This window comes from Zophobas morio, unplaced genomic scaffold, assembly GCF_036711695.1.
Source record: "Zophobas morio isolate AGI-343-1 ecotype UQ-CSIRO unplaced genomic scaffold, CSIRO_AGI_Zmor_V1 ptg000052l, whole genome shotgun sequence".
Classification (NCBI taxonomy): Eukaryota; Metazoa; Arthropoda; class Insecta; order Coleoptera; family Tenebrionidae; genus Zophobas; species Zophobas morio.
Window position 1 is genome coordinate 32,654 of NW_026972157.1, and position 21,538 is coordinate 54,191.

A 21,538-nucleotide genomic window follows, 5' to 3' on the forward strand; every position below is an offset into this window, starting at 1 on the left:
TCAAGGTCGACCGTCTCTAGGGCATTGCGTTCTTCTGCTCGTCATGCCAAAAAAGGTAATTAAACCCGCTTTGACTAGACCATCACAAGCGACTAAGATTTGGGTTTGCGAAAGAAGTGTGAAAACTGGTCTATTTCTGACCGGGAAAAATAATTTTTTGGGACGAGACCGAGATCATTCGATATGATTCAGATGATATAGGTAATGTTGAAAGCGATCTGGCGATAATCGAATACTTGATTAATAGGTGGTGCAAAACTATAAACATCTAGGAGTATCGATTATGATTTGGGCCTCTATAACATGTAAGGGATTTGAATATTTTAAAAAATTGACCGGGAGCATCGCCGCAGACACCTATTCATAGATTATTTAATGACCTATGCGATTAATATGGCTTTGATCTTGATAAAATAGTTTTTCAGAAGGAAAATGTCTCATATCACACTACGCTATCGGTGCGGCTATGGCTCCGATTATAGTCGTTCCAAGTGCTAGACAGGCCTCCTAATCTCCTGTTATCAACCCCATTGAGCATGCACGGGAATCTTAAAGAGGAAATGGGCTCAAAGCTTCAGCTCCTGCTTACTTGGACGAGCTTTGGACCTGTATACATTTAGGAGAAAATATAACTCTGGATCAATGCTAAAATTTAATGCTAAAGAGGATAGAAGCAGTGACTAGGGCGGAAAGGAGTTGTACCATTATCGAACCCCCGTTTACTACACTAAATGTTCTCGGCATGCAATGTTGTTTCTTTATCTTTTAAATTTATAAGCTTCGGACATTAAGCCAATTTTTACTCAAGTATAATCAAAACGTAGCTAGAAATAGAATTTACTTTGTCCAAATATTAAAGTAATCCATTACGTAATAATAAGTTATTCTATTTTAAACTTAAAGTTGATAATTTTGAAACAGTTTAAAAGTGTCTTTATTGCGTAAATTGGAAAAGTGTATTATAAGTAGCACGAAGCTTCTTTGTCTTGTAGCTGTTCATTTTTGCCTTATTATTAAAATTGTTTTTCATTAAAAAATGGTTGTTGTTTCATAAATCTATATTCTGTATATAGTTTAATAACTCCAAAAAAACCACTAATACACTACAATACCGTAGTCGCTTTTGGTAAATTTATTATATTTATAAATAATTTCAGGGCCTCTTCCATTTTTTAATGCAAACTCTATTAAAAATTGGTATTCAACGTTGTTTCGACTTTTATAAGCAAATGACTGCTTGTAAGCTACCTATAACGGAGAGTTAGCTAAATTATTACTTTATAAAAGAAGCGGTTTATATAATAGGTTTTTCCTATAATATAAACAGAGTTCGGCCATTATACTTTTGTTAATTGATATAAAGAACAGAATAATAAACTCTCAAACGCAAAAAATCATATTCTTAGCTATAAACTTTTAATTATGAAAAATGAAAGAAAATAAAGTTATTACTGTTTATATATGTTAGTTATATTTTCATTTATTGTAAAAACCTTTAATATAAAAATTTTATTAAAAAATTATATCATTACTTTTCTTGGAGCTCAAGGTGTGTGTGAAGTTCGGCTCAGAACTGTTTTTTAAACTGTATCCTTTCTAAAATTTAAATCTTTCTGTCATCATTAATAAGATGTAGTTTAATTTGCACTGCGCCGGTAGTTCCAAGAAACTAACAAAATTGCAAGACATTTTCTTACCCTTGATGTTTTAGTTATTAGTTATAAGTGTATAGTGTTTCTTTGCAGCTAAATAAACTTTAAGGTAAATAAATTTAAAAAGAATTACAAATATATTGACTTCTGGTTACAAAATTAAATAGAGTAGGCGTAGATAACAGAGGCTAATAGAGGTTTTTATGAGAGGTTTAACAGTAATAGTAAATTCTTCATCCCCCCTAAACATAGAAAAATAAATAAATAAAAAATTATCACCATACTAGCTTTGAGTTATGAGGCTAAGAGAGTTTTAAGTAATAGACGGAGAAAAAAAATTTTCTTCACCCTCTACTACACTTTGTATAAAATAATAATAGTAAGACAAATATATTTAAAAGTATAAATATTATAACTTGAAGTGGTAAAATTTTAATATAAAAAAAGAGACTATTAGAAGTTTTGGAGTAATAAACAACAGGAAAACGTAAACCCTTTTACCCTTTAGCTTCGAACTTTCCACAGGGAAGTATTATAAGTGTACCTCAAACTGACATGGTGCTTTGCAGTTTTGTTTCTAGTGTTTGTGTTCGTGGGAATGAACGACTGGGAAGAGCAGAATTTGTTTGCAATCTGCTCTCAACTGGGAACTTACGAAAAAAGTGCAGGAGGTAAAAGAGTTTTTGTTAAAGGAAGCGAAACGATAGGTAAATTTTTTTATATATCTTTGTTAAAAACGAGAAAAATTTTAATTTTTTGTGTCAACAAATTTTTTTTTGAATTTCCCTCTTTGAGTTCTAAAGGAATTAAAATAAATAGCATAAAAAATAGAGGCATAATTGTGACATAATAAATATACAAAGTTTAAAAGTTTAAAAGTTTAATTACCTTTGTTAGTTAATTCATATATGTACAAATTATTTAACAATTATCCCGGCAAAAATCACTATATATATTATTGAGTTAAATAGTTAGTGTTGTGTTATTTTTTTTTAAATATTTTTAGGATTACGTATAATATATTATATATATATATAAATTTTCAGTTGCTATTCAGGACATTCTCAGGTACGTCAGGACGGATGATGCTGAGTTGTGCCCAGTGCGTTGCGCACTTGGAAGATGGAACGTTGTGAATTCTTCTTTGGTCAACCCTTAAATTTATATATTAAGTTTTAAAAAATTTTAATTATTTTTTCTACTAATATTTTATCCACGCTACAATAATAAATTTTTTTATTTCTGTTTTACTACTGGAAAAAATTAGTAGACTTTTTAATTTTTAATAAAATTTTTTTATATAAAAATTACTTGAAATTTGCTAGAAAATTCTGTATGTATTATGAGTTATTATAATTTTTCTTTTTTTTTGATTAAATTTTTTTAATGCTATTTTTAATCTTTTAAAGTTATACTTTTATAATTTTTGCATTTTTCTGGCAGATTTTTACAAAAAAAATTTTTACTAACATTTTATAAATTTTGTAGATTTTATATATTTTCTGGTTTTTTATAGAACCTATATCTTGTCACTAACCTAATAAATATGATATATATTTTATTTTTGTAAAATTCGTTTTAAAAAATCTATTAATCGAAACATTATTATAAAATTTTGCTTATGTCCAGGAAATTTTTAAATTATTAATTATAAATTTTAAAGTAAGTTCGTTTCCAGTTTATTTTATGTTTTATATGGAAAAGATAAAGTTGAAAATATCAAATTGATTTTTTATAATTTTAGATTTTTATTATTTTTAATTATTGTTAAAAAAAAAATTAAAGTTAATATTTCTTATTATAATATTTTTATTTAATTTTCGGATTTTTATTTTAGCGTTTAATTTTTTTTAGCAATTAATATTAATTAAAACAATTTATAACAAAATCTTTTCCGTTGACTTTATATATATATAATAAATATTTTATATTTTAATACTTAATTTTGTTTTTTTAAATTGATATTTAAATTTATATTCAAAATTTTAATTGTGTTTTTAAAATAAAATAAACTTAACGTTAAATTTTGTTAAAAAGCGTTATAAGACATTTTCTACTTTTTAACAAAACATATTTGTACCACAAAATACTTAAATGTAAATAAAAAAGTAAAATAATTTTTTTTTTAATAAATTTGATCTTAACTTTTAAGATTTTTATGTATTTATAGCTTTTATTATATTCATGTTTTTATTTTATAATAAAATCTTTATTTTAAATTTTTTCTTTTATTATAAGAGAACAAATTTTTTTCCTTGTAAAATTTCATAACTAATTATTAGACCCTTTTTCAAATTTTTATAAAAAATAAATTATTTTTATTGAATTATTTAATTTTAAAAAAAATCAAGTCAATATTTATAGTATTTATAATTTTATAAACTTCTATTGATTTATAAATTTAAGTTTTAGCATTTTTAAAGTAAAATTTTTAAATTTTTCAACTTAATTTTTTTGTTTTTTTTTGAATTTTATTTTTATATTTTTACTTTTATTTTTTTCAAGCCAATTTCTTTAGTTAAAAATTTCTAAACTTTTATTTTTTTTAGATTCCATTAATTTCTTCGCTTACCATTCCCGAAGATTCACGTTTGTTATTTAACGCTTTAAAACTTGTTGTATTGCTTACAATGGTTAGTAATTTATATTAGAAATGTATTAATTAATGTTTTTCTGTTGTATTTTTTTTGAACGCCACTAAAAATAAAATTAATATAAATAATTACTTTTAAAAAGAATTATCAAAAGTCTAATGATATATTTACTAAATTTTTTAAATTTTTTATAAAAAAACAAATTTTATTATCTCTTTTGGTAGTAATCTCTTGATTCAATTTTTTTTTAAAAGTAAGAATATAAAAAATATATATTTTTCAATAATAATATTTTTTAAATAAATAAATTTATGTTTTAAATATTTTTTATTTAATTATATAAAATAAAATAAATTTTTATTTTACAATAATAATTATTTTTCATGTAATATTTTATCATTTAATTACTTAGAAATTTAGTTATAATAAAGCAATAAATTTTTGGTGTTTTATTTTTTTATCTTTATTAATAAATAATAACCTTTCTTTAATAATAATATATTCTAATTTAATTATTTATAAATTTATTTATGAAAAACAATTTTATTAACCCTTTAGTACAAAATTTTTTTAAAATAGTATTCTATAATTTAATTTTATTAAGTTATTAGTAAAAAAATTATTATATTATACCCTTTTAAAATAGTTTTTTGAATATTAATATTTATAATTATATTTTTATATATAAGAAAAAGCCCCTTAATTACTTTTTTTAAAAAAACTTACTCATATTTAGAGAAATTAACAAATTTACTTTTAAAAGCAATTCATTTTACTATTTAATAATAAATTTATTATAAATTAATATTTAATAATTTACTTTTTTTTATATTATTAACAAAGAAAAATATTATTTTCTCTTTTTAATATAAATTTATTTTTAAATAGCAGTTGATTTAAAATGTTTTAAATTTATTTATAAAAGACAAAAAAAATTATATAACCGTTCAGCAATAATTTTTTATAAAAATTGATTATAAAAAAACAATAAAAAATTTATCTTCCTTTAATTGTTTTTTTTAAAAAATAATATTTTATAATTATATATTTATTAAATTACTTTTAACCAACAATAAAATTTTGGTATCCCTTTGGTCTTAACTTTTTTATAAATTTATTTTTAATTAAAAATTTTTTATCAGAAGAAAATTTTTTAATTCAGTTTCTTTCATTTATATAAAAAACATTAAAAAAAAAAGCTTTATTATACTTTTTAATAACAATTTTTTTTAATAAATAAGATTTTTTGATTTACTTTTTCTAAAAAAAAATTTAAATGGCAAAAAATATTTTTTAAGTTATATATTATTATTTTTATTAAATAAATTTATTTTATTTTATCTTATTATTAAATAATTATAATGTTTTTTAGCTAATCGTTATGTTTTTGCATTGACCATTTAAATTCAAATTTGTTACTAAAATTGTTTTAATAGAAGTACAATTTTTATAAAGAATTTCAAATTATTGTATTTATAAATTATAGAATAACTTTTTTTATATTTTAGAGTAAATTTAAAATTTTATTAAATATTTATTATTATTATTATAAATTTTTTATATTTTCACCTTTTTAATTAAATTTCTCAATTTTCAGTCCAAAATAATTTATATTATACAAAAGTTCAAGTTTTTACTAATTATTTTTTAATTTTGATTTCTTTCTTTGATTCTTTACTTGAAATCTTTTATTATTATTAAAATTATTGATTATTATTATATTTTTATTTTCCTATACATATTTTTATAATTTTTTTAAAATTTTTTTATTTATTGTTATTATTAATTATTGAATTAAATGTAATTATTATAATTTTATTTTTATTGATATTTTTTTAATATGAAAATTGTTTAATTTTTTTATCATAGTATATATATTTTTTGAAGAATTATTGTTTATATATTATTATTTATATTTATTTTTTTATTATCATTTATATATTATCTTCTTTATATAGTTAATATGTTTTTATATTAAAAATATTTATTCCACAATTTTTTTTCATCTACAAGTAATAATATTATAATATTTATATATATCATAGTATTCTTTTTTTTTTTAATATTCTTTTTTATATAGAGAATTAATATTGTTTATGTATTTTAATTATTATATATAATAAAATTTTTTCTATATTTTTCGATATGTACTATTTTCATGTAAAAGAATTATTTTTTTTATATATTTTTTATATATACAATATTTTTCCAAATTTTTTATATTTTCTATTTTTAAATAAAAAATTTAATTCATATAATATAAAAATTTATTATTTTTTTATATATTTTTCAAATATAAGTTTTTTATATTTTATATGTTTTATATAATAAATGTACAGTTTATATGAATCATTATTATTTTATACTTAATAATGATATTATACTTAATAATGATATTATGTTTATTAAAAGTAATTTTTATTAAACGTTTTAATTTTTATTTAGTCTAAACCTTTAAAACTTAGTATTACTTTTTGTAATAACAATATTATATAAATATAATAATAATACGTTTTCTATTCGACTTATACCAATATTTATTCTTTCTTTGTTATTTTTTATATTTTTAATTGTTTTATTCCATATATATTATTTATATAGATTTATTTATATTATTATCATTTTTACAAATATATGAAAATTAATATTTTACTTTCTTTATATTATATTTTGTTATCTTAATAGATTTTCACTAATAATATTTATATGATAAATTTATTATTATTATTATAAATATATAAAAGCTTACAGTGTGAATATATATTCTTTTTATTATATTTATAAATAAGATAAGTTTTACCATCTAATAGTAGATATTTCATTATACAAATTTTGTATTTTCTTTTTTATAATAATAATAATAATTATTTAATATATTCTATATATAAATTATTTGTTTACAAAATTTATTATATATTTTTATATTAAATACTAAAATAAATAAAGTTTTAACATTATAAAAAAGTAAATATATAAAAATTTATATAGTAATAAAAGGTTTTGTTTTTCTACTAAATAAAAAAAATAATTTATAAATTAACATAATAAAATGTTTCTTATTATTGCTAAATTTAATAACTAATAAAAAGTATATAAAAAGTATATATAAAGTAGTTTTTTCACTATAGTTTTTTTACAAAACGTTGAATACATCTAACTTTATATAATAAAAAAGTATATTATTTTTAATTATATTCTAATATAAAAAGAACTACAAATAAAAAGATTTTAGTAAATGAAGTTTTTTATAATATTTATTTACTAAAAAGAAATAAACTTGACACAAAAAAATTAGTAAACTTTCTATAAACTTCTTTTATATTTCCAGTAATTATAAAAAAAATAAATGAAAAAGTAAACTTTATTAATTGATAATTATTTTTATTATATTTATTAAATCTAAAGAAAAACAACTGAAAATGTATAATACAAGCAAACTTTTTATAGTAATAAAAAGTTTTATTTAGATATATTAAAAAATGTAAAAAAAAAACTTTTAAAAATATTTTAAATAAAAATTGTATCGGAAAATATATAAATACAAGTAAACTTTGCATAATAAATAATTTTTTTTATAAAAAATTTAGTAGTAAAAAAAAATATACTGAAAAAATTATTGATACTAATAAACTTTTACTATAATTAATTTTTTTTTAGGATTCTTCATTTCAGTCCGAACTTTTAAGCGAACTTCATGAATTCTTATCGAATTACAAAAAAGTTTTTTGTTATTATTAATTTTACTATAAAAATAATTTTTCTTTATTATCTTTTGTTATATATTACTTTATTTTATTCAATTTGATATGAATCCTTATCTAAGTATTAAAAAATAATTATTCTTTTTTACTTTTTTTTTTTGATTTTTTATGAATTCTTATCGAATTATAATAATAATTATATATATTATTATATTAAACTTAGCTGAATATTGAAAAGCAATATGTTTTATTATTACTATTTAAAATGTATATTTTCCTTTATTTTATTAAATTTTTTATAAATTATTTAGTCTTATTTTTTTATATTTTATTATATCTTACCTTTTTTTAAGCCGCACTTCGTCGAATTATATAAGAAAATATATTTTTCTTATTTATAATTATTATTATAATACAATACTTTGCTTTATTTTATTAACTTTTTATATATTTTAATAACAAACTCCATCGAATAATAATATAAATATTCTATTTATATTTATTTCTTCTGTTCTAATAAATTTATTTTTGTTAAGGGGTTTGCTAACCTTCAAGTTTGGGAAGTGCTGGCGATTTCTACTGGCTTTTGCCTCGAGCAGCGTAAGTAAAGCGCCTTTTTGTTATAGATATCATTAGTTTTCTTAAATAACTTCTTTAGTTTTATTTATTACTTGTCTTATTAATTTTATATTTAAATTTATAATTTTTTTTTAGAAAAGTTATTTATACTATTAATATCGTTTTATTATTTTTAATAAATAACTTTATTTAATTTTTTAATAAATTATTATTTTGTTATATCTATATATAATTTATTAATTTATATTAAATTTATAAATTTTTTTATAAAATAATAATTTTATTAATTTTTTTTCTTATTATTATTATTTTTATTTTAATATATAACCGGTTTTATTAATTTATATTCAAATTTATAAATTATGAAAAATAATTTTTATATATAAAATTTGTTAACTTTTTTATATTTTTATTTATTATTTGTTTTGTCAATTTATTTTAGATTTATAAATTTTCTTTATAAAATTATAAATTTATTAGTTTTTTTTTACATTAATTTTGTAATACTTTTAATTAATAACCTTTTCTATTTTTCATTTCATTATTATTATTTTATTATTTTTTATATAATTGGATTTATTAATTTATTTTAAAATATATAAATGTTTTTATGTATAATTTAAAATTTTTTTAATATTATTAGTTAATAATTTCTTTTTTATTTTATTATTTATTATTATTTTTTATTTGATATATAATTATATTTAAACTTATAAATTTTTATATAATAAATCTTTTTCTGTATTATTTTAGATATTAAACTTGTCTAAATATGTGTAGAATAACTTTTTTTATAATTATTGATTATTACTATTTTTTAATATTTTGTTTTATTAATGTATATAAACACTTGTAAATTATATTATGAAAAATAATAATTTTATTTTAAATTTGTTTTATTATATTCAATTAATAATTTTATATTTTATTTTACTTTTGTTTATTATTTTCAAAAAAAAAATATTTAAATTTACAAATAAGTTTATATATTACAATAATAATTCTATGTAAACATTTGTTTAAAATATATTAAGCTTGAATTTAAGTATCCACAAGACATATGAAAATTACATAAATATACTATTTGTATTTTTTTTCTATTGAGTTTTTAGTTTTTTTTTTACTGTTAATATTTTAATAAAACTTTTTTTGTAATAAAAAAAAATAAAAAAACTTTTTATCTAAAAAATATTAATAAAAAAATTAATTTTTTTTTAAAATTTATCTAATAATTATCCAAAACTTTTTTACCGTTGCAATTTTATTATAATTATTTTTATTATTAAAGTATTCTATTTATTTACTTTTTTTTTATAAGGAAACTATTAATTATAGTATTAACAATTTATTACTTTCTTAATTAATTTATATTCACATTTATATTTTTTTAATTAAAAATAACAAAACTTTTTATACTTAACATGTATAATAAAAAAAAAAAAATTTTGATAATTATAAATTTTGTTACTTTTTTTATTGATTCTATAATATTATAATAATTATTAGAACTTAATCATTGCGACTTATTTATTATTATTATTATTGATATTATAATTCTGTTTAATATTTACTTTATCGTAAAAGGTTTCTATATTATAAAAAAATTCTAAATTAAAAATAATAAAGAAAAAAATTGTTAAAGGTTATCAACCTTAATAATAATAATGACAAAAAAAATTATAAAAAATAACTATAAACAAGAATATTATTATTTAAGTAATAATAAGTAAAAATAATAATATCAAAGTACTAAAAATATAATTTATAATAAAAGAATAACTTAAAAATAATAACAATAAGTAAATAAATTATGAAATAATTAATTTAATAATAATTTACATTTTGACTTATTCCGAATTATAATATATTTATATCAAAATTTCTTTTTACTTTTAATATTATTACTAAAATTTTTAATGATAAAAAAAAAGTAAAAAACTTTTTATATAGAAAATTTTATTTTTACTGTTTTTAAACTTAATATTTAATGATAATTGTAAAAACTTTTTTATATCGTTGCGATTTTTCGTATTTTTCTTATTAATTTCACATTTATTATAATTTTATTATCAACCTTTTTAATTTTTTTGCTTTACTGAAAAAATATGAAATATAGTTTTTACAATTTATTTACTTTTACTAATCTTTATATATAATTTTTTTTATTTATATTTTCTTAATAAACTTTTACAAAAAAATAAAATTTAAAGTTTTTATTAAAAAAGAAAGGCGAAAGTATATTTTTATATATCTTTTGGGGTATTATAAATTTATTATAATATAATAACTATCAAAAACTTTTTATTGTTTTTATTGTTAATGATAATTTATATTTATTTTATTATTAATATTTAAAGTAATTCTTATTAGCTCCATTGATATCATAACTTTTTTTTGCAAACTAGTATCTCCTGGCCAATCAGCTGAGGAACCTGTAGACCCTGAGCAGCAATTGGAGTTAATTCTGGTGCTTCTGAAAAACGTACAACAAATAAAACAACTTTTATTATTATTATATTGAAAAAAGTTCTAAAATAAAAATAAAGTTAAAAAGTAAAAAGAAAAATATTTTTGACTAAATAATAAGGAAAAGTTTTATTACTTATTTTTTTTTTTCTAACAAAATAAAAATTTGAAAAGTATAAGTAAATAATTATAAAAAACTTTATCTATTGATTTTTACTTATTCCTTTTTTTTAACTTTTAATATTAATTTTATTAAAACTACTTTTATTAAAGATAATTTATATTATATATTATTTTTATATAATATTATTTATAAGTTTATAAAAAAAATTAAAACAAAAAACGTCATTTATTTTATTGAAAAAGTATAAACTATAGTATTTTACTATAAAAATATAAGCACTTTTTATTAAAATCTTTTAAAAGTTGGTAGCTCTTTTTTTTTTAATTATAATTATAATTATTTTTTATAATATTTATAAAAATACTAAAAAAATAAATGAAAAATGATACTTAAAAGTATTTTATATATAAACTTTTTTTGGTATTAAATTTTTTTACTTTATATATAAATACGATAATATAAAAAGTTTTTAAGTATTATATGAAAGTTATAATTATAAAATGACATATGCTAAGAGTTTTTTATAATTATAATAATATCATAAAACTTTTTACCATGAAAGTTGTATACTTACGAAAGTTTTTCGCAAAAAATTTTCAAAACAAACTATTTATTATGAAATTTGTTAAGAAAGTTATATATAATTATTTTTTTTAATAAATATAATAAAAATTATTAAATATTTTAAAAAATATAATTTTTTTTATGTTAAAAAAATTTAAGGAAATTAATTTTATTAAAATTTTTCATTGGTGTGCTGTCACGCGTTTGTACGTATAAAAGTTCTTTTTCAGCTACAGTTGGTCTTATTATTATTATTTCCATGTTTAAATAAAATTTATTATACTTTTTCATATTTTATCGTACTTTAATTTTTTGTTTTTTTAAAATATTTATTTATTAACAGCTTCTTCATATAAAAGATAAACAGCCTTTTCTACATGACCATCTTTTAACGTACTTTTCTTATATTTTTTTATAATATGAAGTGTACTTATATAGTGAATCGTGTAAAACCTTTTATAATAAAGTTCTTTGGACCTCTACTATTTAATAACTTTTTGTAATCTTACTTTTTTTTTCTTATAAATTAATTGCTTTCATTATTTTTTGTAAATTTGCCGCGTGCTTGAAATTTCTAAATTTGGTAGTAAATATTGAACTGTCCTCTGATTGACTGAATTTATTTTCGTTATTATTAGTGTTTTGAAAAAGTCGGAAATGCTCGACGTTTTAGTCGTTGCTTTCGGCCACGTTAGCACTACTCCATGCCTTCGGCTATATAACGCTTTGCTATTGGATATTCTTCGCGGTTTTTGCAATTTTTTTTAGTGAAAAGAAATTATGCAAATTTTGTTAATTTTAGAAAAATTTAGTAAATAACTTTTTAAAAAACTTTAATATTTTTATTATTATTATTTTGTGTATTTTCTCGTTAAATTTTATGCAAAACTTATTTCTATAGTATATTTTTTACAATATTTACTTATGTTATACACTTATTATAATTCGTTATATATTTATTTAAATTTTTTATAATGATGAATATATAAACTTTAAATTTATTACAACTTTAAAACTTTTTTATAACAGTAATGTTTATTCTATAAACATTTAATTATTAAAGCACTAAAAGTTTTTTTAAAATCTTTATTATAATTTTTATTTATAATAATTATAACTTTTTATATGTAGAAACTCTAAAAGCTATTATTATTTAGATTTTTATTCTTTTTTTTGCATTTTATTAAGTTTTTGATAATTTTTTTATTTATATTTTGATAATTTTTATATATTTATAAAACTTTTTATATAAATATATTTATTATTTTTTTTAAAAAACTTTATAAAGTTGAAACATTTGTATTAACTTTACATTTCAAATATAATAAATAATTAAAAACTATAAAAAATGTCTAGTTTTTACAAAACTTCTATTAAATCTGAAATAAACGAAGAAAATTTTTTAAAAGTAGATAATATTATTATAATGTTTATACTATTTTCATATATAATTCGAAAACTTTATAATCTATAATTATTTATATTTATTTTTTAACACTTTTTATATAATAAATTATTAAAACCTCAATAAAATTTATATTTTCTATAAAACTTTTATTATATATGAAAAAAATAAAGAAAAACTTTTTAATTGTAAGTAATATCGTAAACTTTTATACTATTTTTTTAAATAATGTAAAACTTTTTTAACTATCTAAATATATAAATATTATTTTCAATATCATAAACCTCATGATATTTTTTATATATAATATCAAGTAAATAAGAAAACTTTTTAAAAGTTATATTATTTTTACAGACTTGATAATATTTTTTCTGTATAACATAAAACTTTATATACTATTTTATGAATAAATAAAAACTTTTAGAAAAAAAGTTATAATAAATTTATAAACTTGAATAATTTTTTTTAATAAGTATAAGTATAATATTTATTATTTTTTATATTTTTTCATGACTTTTTTTACTTTACTATTTCTAATAAAATAATTTTCAATAGTATTTATATATAGAAATAAAAACTTTTATGAAGTTATATTATTTTTACAAACTTTCCTATTTTTTATACATAATATAATATTTTTTAAAGTATTTAAATACAAATAAAAACTTTAAAAAAGTTGTAATATTATTATAAGCTTTGAAGTTTTTTAATAATTATGAATATAAAATTTTTAATACTTTTATTTTTTTTGGTTTGTATTACTTTAATATTTTTATAAAATAAGAAAATAAATAAAAAATTTTATAAAAGTTATAATTTTTTTTATACACTATAAAATTTTATGAAGTATTTTTCAAAGAGATATTAAATTATTATAAACTTTTTTTAGGGATTTTAATATTTTTTACAAATTATAGTTTATAAAAAAATTTTAAATAAATAAATAAAAACTTTATCATATTTTTACGAAATATAAATATTAAACTTTTTGCATATTGGAATTATATGCTTTCCTATTTTTTAAAATAAATAATAACTTTTATTTTTTTTATTTTTGGATATTGATAAACTTTTTAATAATTATATATAAATATAATATTTTTATGAATATTTTTTTTGTTTTTTCGAAATCATATCTTTTATATATTTATTCTTTAAAACTTTTATTTAAATAAATAAATAAAAACTTTATAAAAGTTATTATTTTTATATATTATAAATTTTATTACTCTAATATTTTTTATAATATAAACTTTATAAACTATTACACATAAAATATATAAACTTTTATTTTTTTTTAATTTTTAAATATTTTATAAACTTTACAAGAATTTTATATTTATAAATATTTTTTCCAATTTTTTTAGGAATAAAAAAGTTTATACTTTAAAACTTTAATATATTATTATAATAAATAAATAAACACTTTATAAAAGTTATTATATTTTTATAAACTTTATATTTTTATTTTTAGTATATCAAATTTTTAAACTATTAAATAAAAAATTATATAGAAACTTATTAATGTTTTTATTAATTTCCTATTTATTTCGAAATAATACACTTTTTAATATAAAGCTTTTGTATATTATTTATTATAGAAATAAAAACTTTAAAGTTATTATATTTTTCTAAACTTTATATTTTTTACTTTTTATTATTATTTGAACTGTATAAAGTATTAAATGAAGAATATATAAAAATTATTATTATTTATTCTTTTAGGACTTTTATACTTTCAAAGACCCGCTTTTCTTACAGAAGCGTCCATCCAGCAGGTAATGTCTGCTCATAAAATTAGTTACGAAATAAAATTATCCAATAAAATCATTAACAAAAACTTTATGTTTATTATTGGTTGGCTTCCATTTTTTTATTGTTATACGAGAATACATATAAAAGTTTTAATAAACCTTTTAATTTTAATTAAAGTTAAGAATTTTTATTTTTAGTTTCTATATGAATTTATAAAATAAATAAGAAATACTTAATAAACCTTATATATACTTATAAAGGTTTTCATAAATTTTTATATTGTAGCTAAAGTAAAAAGTTTTTGTTTTACTTTTATAAAATATATAAAAAAAAATAAAAAACTTAAACTTTTTTTATACTTATAAAAAAAATTTTACATATACTTTTCTTTTCCTTTTATACAAAATTTTATTAAAAAAATTAATTATTGTAAATTATTATTATTTTTTTTACTTTATATAAGAAATTGTTTTTATTGTTATTGTATACTTAAATATTTATTTTTAGTTGTAAAAATTTTTATATACTTGATTTTTTTTTTACTTTTTTTAAAAAAATTTAAGTTTTTAATTTTTTTATATATAAAAATAATCAACAAGTAATCTCTATTATAGTTTATTACAAAAAACTTTATGTACTTTTATATTATTTTTTACTTTATACAAAAATTGTAGGTTTTTAAAATTATACTTCATATATGTTATCTTATAATACTTTTTTTTTCATTATTTTTTTACAACTTAGAATTATACTTATAATAATATAGTTTAACTTTTTATTTTTCAAAAGTAAAGCAAAAGGTACCCGAAAAGTTATAGAAATAAAGAAAAGTATAATAAAGTTATAACGAAGTAAACTTTTTTTTAAATTTTTTATATTAATATTATAAAATTTATTAATAAATATATTATAATTTACAGAAAAAGTATAAAAAATACGATAAAAATGAAAAAAAGTGTAAAAATAAGTATTTTTTTACTTATTATTTTAAAACCAAAAAAATATTTGTTCTAATATAAAAATTGTTTAAAGTAATTTTTTATTTATTATTATAATTAAATAAAAATACATAAAAGTTATAATAATAAAAAGTATTAAAAATTTTTTTTTTATTGTTATTATTATTGTTATTATAAACCAAAGCGGATAATAATAATATTAAAAAAGTTGTAAATTTTAATTTTGTATAAAAAATTATATAAGAAATTTATAAGATATTAATAAACTTAAATAAAATAGAAAATATAATTTTTATTATAGAAAATTAAACATTTTTTATTTTTTTTAGGCTCAAACTTTTTTTTACTTGTTATATTTATTTTTTCATTAAACTTTTTTATATAAAAAGTTAATTTAGTTTATTATCTAGTATAAAATTTATAAGAAATGTTACTATTATTATCCATTAAAAATATAAATAAATAATACTTTTTAAAAGAAGTTATAATAGTTTTTACTTTTTAAATAAACATAACTATAATATAAATATAAAACATAAAAGTTTGTATAATATTTAATTATAAAAGTTTTTTTTCTCTGCTTAGTAAATCCAAAGAAAACTTTTTATTCATAAAAAGTTTAAAACAATTTTTTTAAGGTAAATTGTAAGGAAAAATAACTATATATAATAATAATTTCATAATAATAATAATAATAATAATAAACTTTATATTTAAAAACTGTAATACTGGGTAGCTCTTATTTTATTGACTGAAGCCAACTCTCGTGTTATTGTATGGTGCATTTATAACGCGCCGAATATTACGACTAACTAAAATGTTTTTACATTAAAAAAAATTATAAGTGTATATGAAAGTAATACAACTTATTTATGTTGAACGTGAATAATAAAAGTAAAAGTTTGATGCCTTCTCTATAGTTATTCTTCTTCTTCTTCTTCTTCTTATTATTATTATTATTATTATTATTATTATTATTATTATTATTATTATTATTATTATTATTATTATTATTATTATTATTATTATTATTATTATTATTATTATTATTATTATTATTATTATTATTATTATAATATAACCGCAGCCTTCAACTTCGGAAGAAAAAGTTTTATCCTCGAACCAACCACAAAGCCAATCAAAAACCGCCTCATTTACCCAGCGCCATTTACGATTGGGTATTATTATTAAATAATTTTATTAGCTTCATTACAATTATTATTATTATTATAAGGTGGCATTTTTTCGCGGGTAAGCAACACGGGAAGCGCCGTACTTGTTGGGAATGGCCTTCATTCTTTAAAAAATGGGCTAATTAGTAAACTTTTTATTTTTAAAGTTTCTATACTTTTTTATAAACTTTTCTTTAATAAAACAAATTAGGACAACAGAACTTTATAACTTTTATTTAATTGCTATACTTATAATTATTTTTCTATTTTCTAATTTTATTTTTATATAATATTTATTTTATAAACTTTATGAAGTAAATTCTGTTATTATTAAAATATATATGCAGTTACCCTTATAATTATATATTACTTTATTATTATATTTTATGTAAAAGTACTAAACTTTAGGCGATCAGAAAAAAAAACGTAAAGAATGTAAAGCGAAAGATTTTACGGAAGTCACTCGTGAATCTTCGAAATTTGTAAGGTTGAAAAAAAGATGTTAATAATAGTAATAAGTAAAATAAGTTATTGTTTTTTCAAAGAAATAGTAATAAGTAAATAAATAATAGTTTAAAGTATATAAATAAATAAATTATAGTTTCAATGGAAGTATAGTAATAATAAGTGAATAATGGTTTCAATAAAAGAACTAATAATAATATATAATAGTTTTAATAAAAGCAACAACAATAATAATGATAAATTTAATAGTTTTCATATAAAAAATAATATTATCAATAATAATTGTTGTAATTTTTTATAGCAAAAATAACAACAATGAAACTTTTTCTATTAAATATTATAAAAATTTTCTTTATAATAATAATTAGTTGCTATAAAAATATTATTCTTCTTATTGAAGGAGTTTCTTAAAAGATTTTGTTCAAGAGTTCCTCAACGCCGATTTTAATACGCTTTTAGACTCCGTTTGGGTTATACTGATACCGAACATATTTATTTGGCTTACAATAAATGTCTATTTACATTCATTGTAATGAAATTTTTTTGTTGGGGCTTTTATTTTTATTTTATTTTTCTGCATTTGCTAGCATTTATGTTTTCCCCACTTCGCTTCTAGAGAAAAGAGCATTATTTTTATATAACTTTTTATTGGTCCCCATTACTTTTAAGACCTAGTGATTGACTGATAATAAATATCTATCTGCTATTTGGTGGAGCATTAAAATGTTCGAACTTTTTATTTTCCGTTTATTTGATTTGACTATCATTTCATTCTCTGCTACTTTTAAGTCAGTCATTGACCCCTTGATTGTGCACACTATTCCTTGCTTTTTTAAATCTTTTCTACGTTTGACTAATGATTTACGCGCGCTTTTTCTACTTTTTAGCGCCATTTAATTTTTTATCGTTTCGCAGTTTTTTTATTTCTTAATATAATAATTATATATATTTTTATATTTATACTTTTATAAAACTTTTTTTCTATTTTCTTTATTATAAATAATTATTTTATTCACTTTTACTTGGCTTTTTATTTAAATTTATATATATATATATATATACTACTATTTTACATATTTTATATTATCTTCATATATATATCTAATATATTAATTTTTTAATATATCACTTTTGCATAAAATTTAAGGGATTTATTATTTTTCTTAACTTATATATATTTTTTATTTTTCCTTATCTTACTTTTTCTCATATTTATATTTTTATAACTTTTTTTAATATTATATATATTAGTCTTACTGTCACTCTTGTTTAAAGTTTGCTTCTTTAACTATGTTATATATTTTTTATTGAAACTTTAATATATTATCCATATTTTAGCGGGATATTATAAGTGAGAGCGGCACGCTCTCCGAAAGCGATAAGCTAAACTATATTTGGGCCATTTCGTTTTTCTTGAATTGTTTTCGCCTTTTCGAGTCTAAAAAATTTGCTACAAAGTTTTATTTTTTGATTTTTTTTTTGAACGTTACTTTAATATAACTTTTTTTATTTATTTATAAAAATATTTATTTTGTATCACTTGAAATATATAATTTTATATATAACTTTTAATTTTTTATTATCTTCTCTATAATATTTTATTTATTTCACTTAAAATTTTTATTTTTTATATAACTTTTACTAATTATATTATTAATTTTTCTATTTTTTTACTTTTTATTATATGTCAATGAATTATACATTTATATATAAATTTTATTATCTATTTCACTTTTTATTTATTTACTTCTTATTATATATTTATTTTTTATATAACTTTGATATATTTATAATAATTACTTTATTTTTTTACTTTTATTATATATTATATTAATATTATTTTATTTTTATATAACTTTTATTATTATATTAATATTTTATTTTAGTATATAACTTTTATTAACTATTTTTATATTTTATTTATTTATTTTACTTTTATTATTTATTATTTATATTTTATTATTTTATATAACTTATCAATTATTTACTTTTATTATTTATTATATTAATATGGTTTATTATTTTATTTTTATATATAACTTTTATTACTTATTTTATCTATTCTACTTTTTTTATTTTATTTTTAGAACTTTTGAAGTTTCTATAGTCGCCCATGTTCTGGATATGCACCACGTTAACTTTATATTAAAAGTTCTTGAGGAGTTGAAGGACGGGATAAAACTTTATAAGGACGTTTCTCCAGGCACTAATAATAATAAACAATAAATAATAGTAACGCACTAATAACAATAAAAATTATAAAAATATTATTCTCTAATATTAACTTGAGGTTTAAAAAAAATCATAAAAAATTATGAAATAAATTCCAGTAAACATTTAGACATGCGATCCAAAAAACTCTCGCATTGACGCTTAAAATAGCCGCGATTAATAATAAATAATAAATAATTAATAGTAAATAATAAATAAAAAATAAATAATGAAGCATAATAATGACAGAAACTTGGGGCCAAAAACAACTTTTGTGCGTTCAAGCATTGAAAGAAATTTTAGTTTACATTGAATTGATGATCCATTATTCTCCACGTGATCTCTTTCTTGCTGGCCACTCATTTGCCAGTAACTTATTTTACTCCAATGAATGCATTCAAGCCGTTTTTCAGGTCCCCTTTGCGTATTAACCTCATTTAGAGTTCATTTGGATCCGTTTTTTTTGACACGTGTTTTCTTTATTATTACTACTATTATTATATTCCAACATATCAAAAACTTTTACTTTTTTTTATACAGTTAGTGAAGGACGTTCGTGCAAAGTATCACAGTCACTACTTTTTGAAGGAACTTGTGCGGTGCATACACGTGCTCTTTCGAGTTTTGGATGCTCATTCTTATCAGATAAACGGTTTTTCTTATGATGTTTATTTTCTTATATTTATATTTATTATTTTTTCTATATATACTTATTATATATATAAATTTTTATTTTTTTTTTAAATAATGTTTATATATCTTTAAATTCATATTTATTATTATTCATATATTATGTTTTCCTTAATTTTATTAATATTCAACTTTACTTAATTTTGTTTATTTGTATTTTGTACACATTTATTATATATGTTTTTTTTTATTTCATTATTATTATTACTATATATTATTTAATTTATATTATATTTATCCATTGTTGTTTTATATGTATTTATTCTATATATGTTTATTTATTTATTATATATACTTTCTTATCTGATTTTTATATTATTTACTTTTATCTTGTATATAATTATTACGAAAACTTTCTTCTTACTTTTATTTTATATATACATTTATGTATTTGTTTACTAAATATTTGATTTTCATTACTTTTTTATATAACTTTATATAATGTACTCTTATATTATATATATTTATTATATTTACTTTCTTATATTTTTTTTAAATATTATTTATTTTTCTATACAATTATATATTATATAACTTTATATTTTATTTATTTGTATTATATATAAATTGCTTAAAATTTTTTTTAAGGTTCTAATATTTATTATTTATAAATTCTTAATTTTTTTTATTAATAATTTATTATTATTTTTAATTTATTTGATTTTATATGTTTTCTATTATTTTTTTATTTTTATAAACGTCATAACGCTGATAGGCGGAATAATTCAAAAAAAGGAAAAAAAAGTGAAAAATAGTAAAAGTAAATTTTTTTTTTACTTTGAATATCTTGTTTTTACTTTTTATAATTTTCTGTAGTCACTTCTGCTACGGATGAACTTAATACTTCTGAAAAAGTAATAAATATTTATCTTTTTATAATATAATATTATTTTCTTTATAAAAGTTATATTTATTATTATTATATAAAAATAACTTATATTTTTATAAAATATTTTTTATTTATTTATAAAAATTTTAAAAAAAATTATTATTATTATTACAATAAACTATTTTTATGTTTACTTAAAAGAATTATAACTTTTAAAAAAGTTATTTATATTTTTATATGTTTATTCAAAGTTAAAAAAGTTATATTATTATATATATTTGTTATATTAACTTTTTTATAAAATATGCACATATAAAAGTTTATTTTTATTTATTTATAACATTTTTGAAAGAAATTATTATTATTACTATT

General features: G+C 16.6%; 1 protein-coding gene and 1 long non-coding RNA gene across 2 annotated transcripts; both read left to right on the top strand.

Annotated features, from left to right (window-relative positions):
• Nucleotides 1–2,274: 2,274 nt before the first annotated feature.
• LOC135142727 (uncharacterized) lies at nucleotides 2,275–19,662 on the top strand. Its single transcript, XM_064074474.1, has 15 exons — nucleotides 2,275–2,359; nucleotides 2,699–2,799; nucleotides 4,202–4,285; nucleotides 7,904–7,966; nucleotides 8,484–8,547; nucleotides 10,932–11,008; nucleotides 12,024–12,073; nucleotides 12,319–12,428; nucleotides 14,811–14,863; nucleotides 16,887–16,977; nucleotides 17,034–17,117; nucleotides 17,380–17,458; nucleotides 17,837–17,906; nucleotides 18,775–18,893; nucleotides 19,524–19,662. The coding sequence occupies exons 3-15, from the start codon at nucleotides 4,283–4,285 to the stop codon at nucleotides 19,660–19,662; spliced, it is 1,002 nt and encodes a 333-aa protein (XP_063930544.1). The 5' UTR covers nucleotides 2,275–2,359; nucleotides 2,699–2,799; nucleotides 4,202–4,282.
• Nucleotides 19,663–19,970: 308 nt separating this feature from the next.
• LOC135142718 (uncharacterized) lies at nucleotides 19,971–21,168 on the top strand. The gene is made up of 4 exons (XR_010282600.1): nucleotides 19,971–20,060; nucleotides 20,188–20,299; nucleotides 21,053–21,097; nucleotides 21,154–21,168. It is a non-coding gene; the product is annotated as an uncharacterized LOC135142718 (long non-coding RNA).
• The last annotated feature ends 370 nt before the right edge of the window (nucleotides 21,169–21,538 follow it).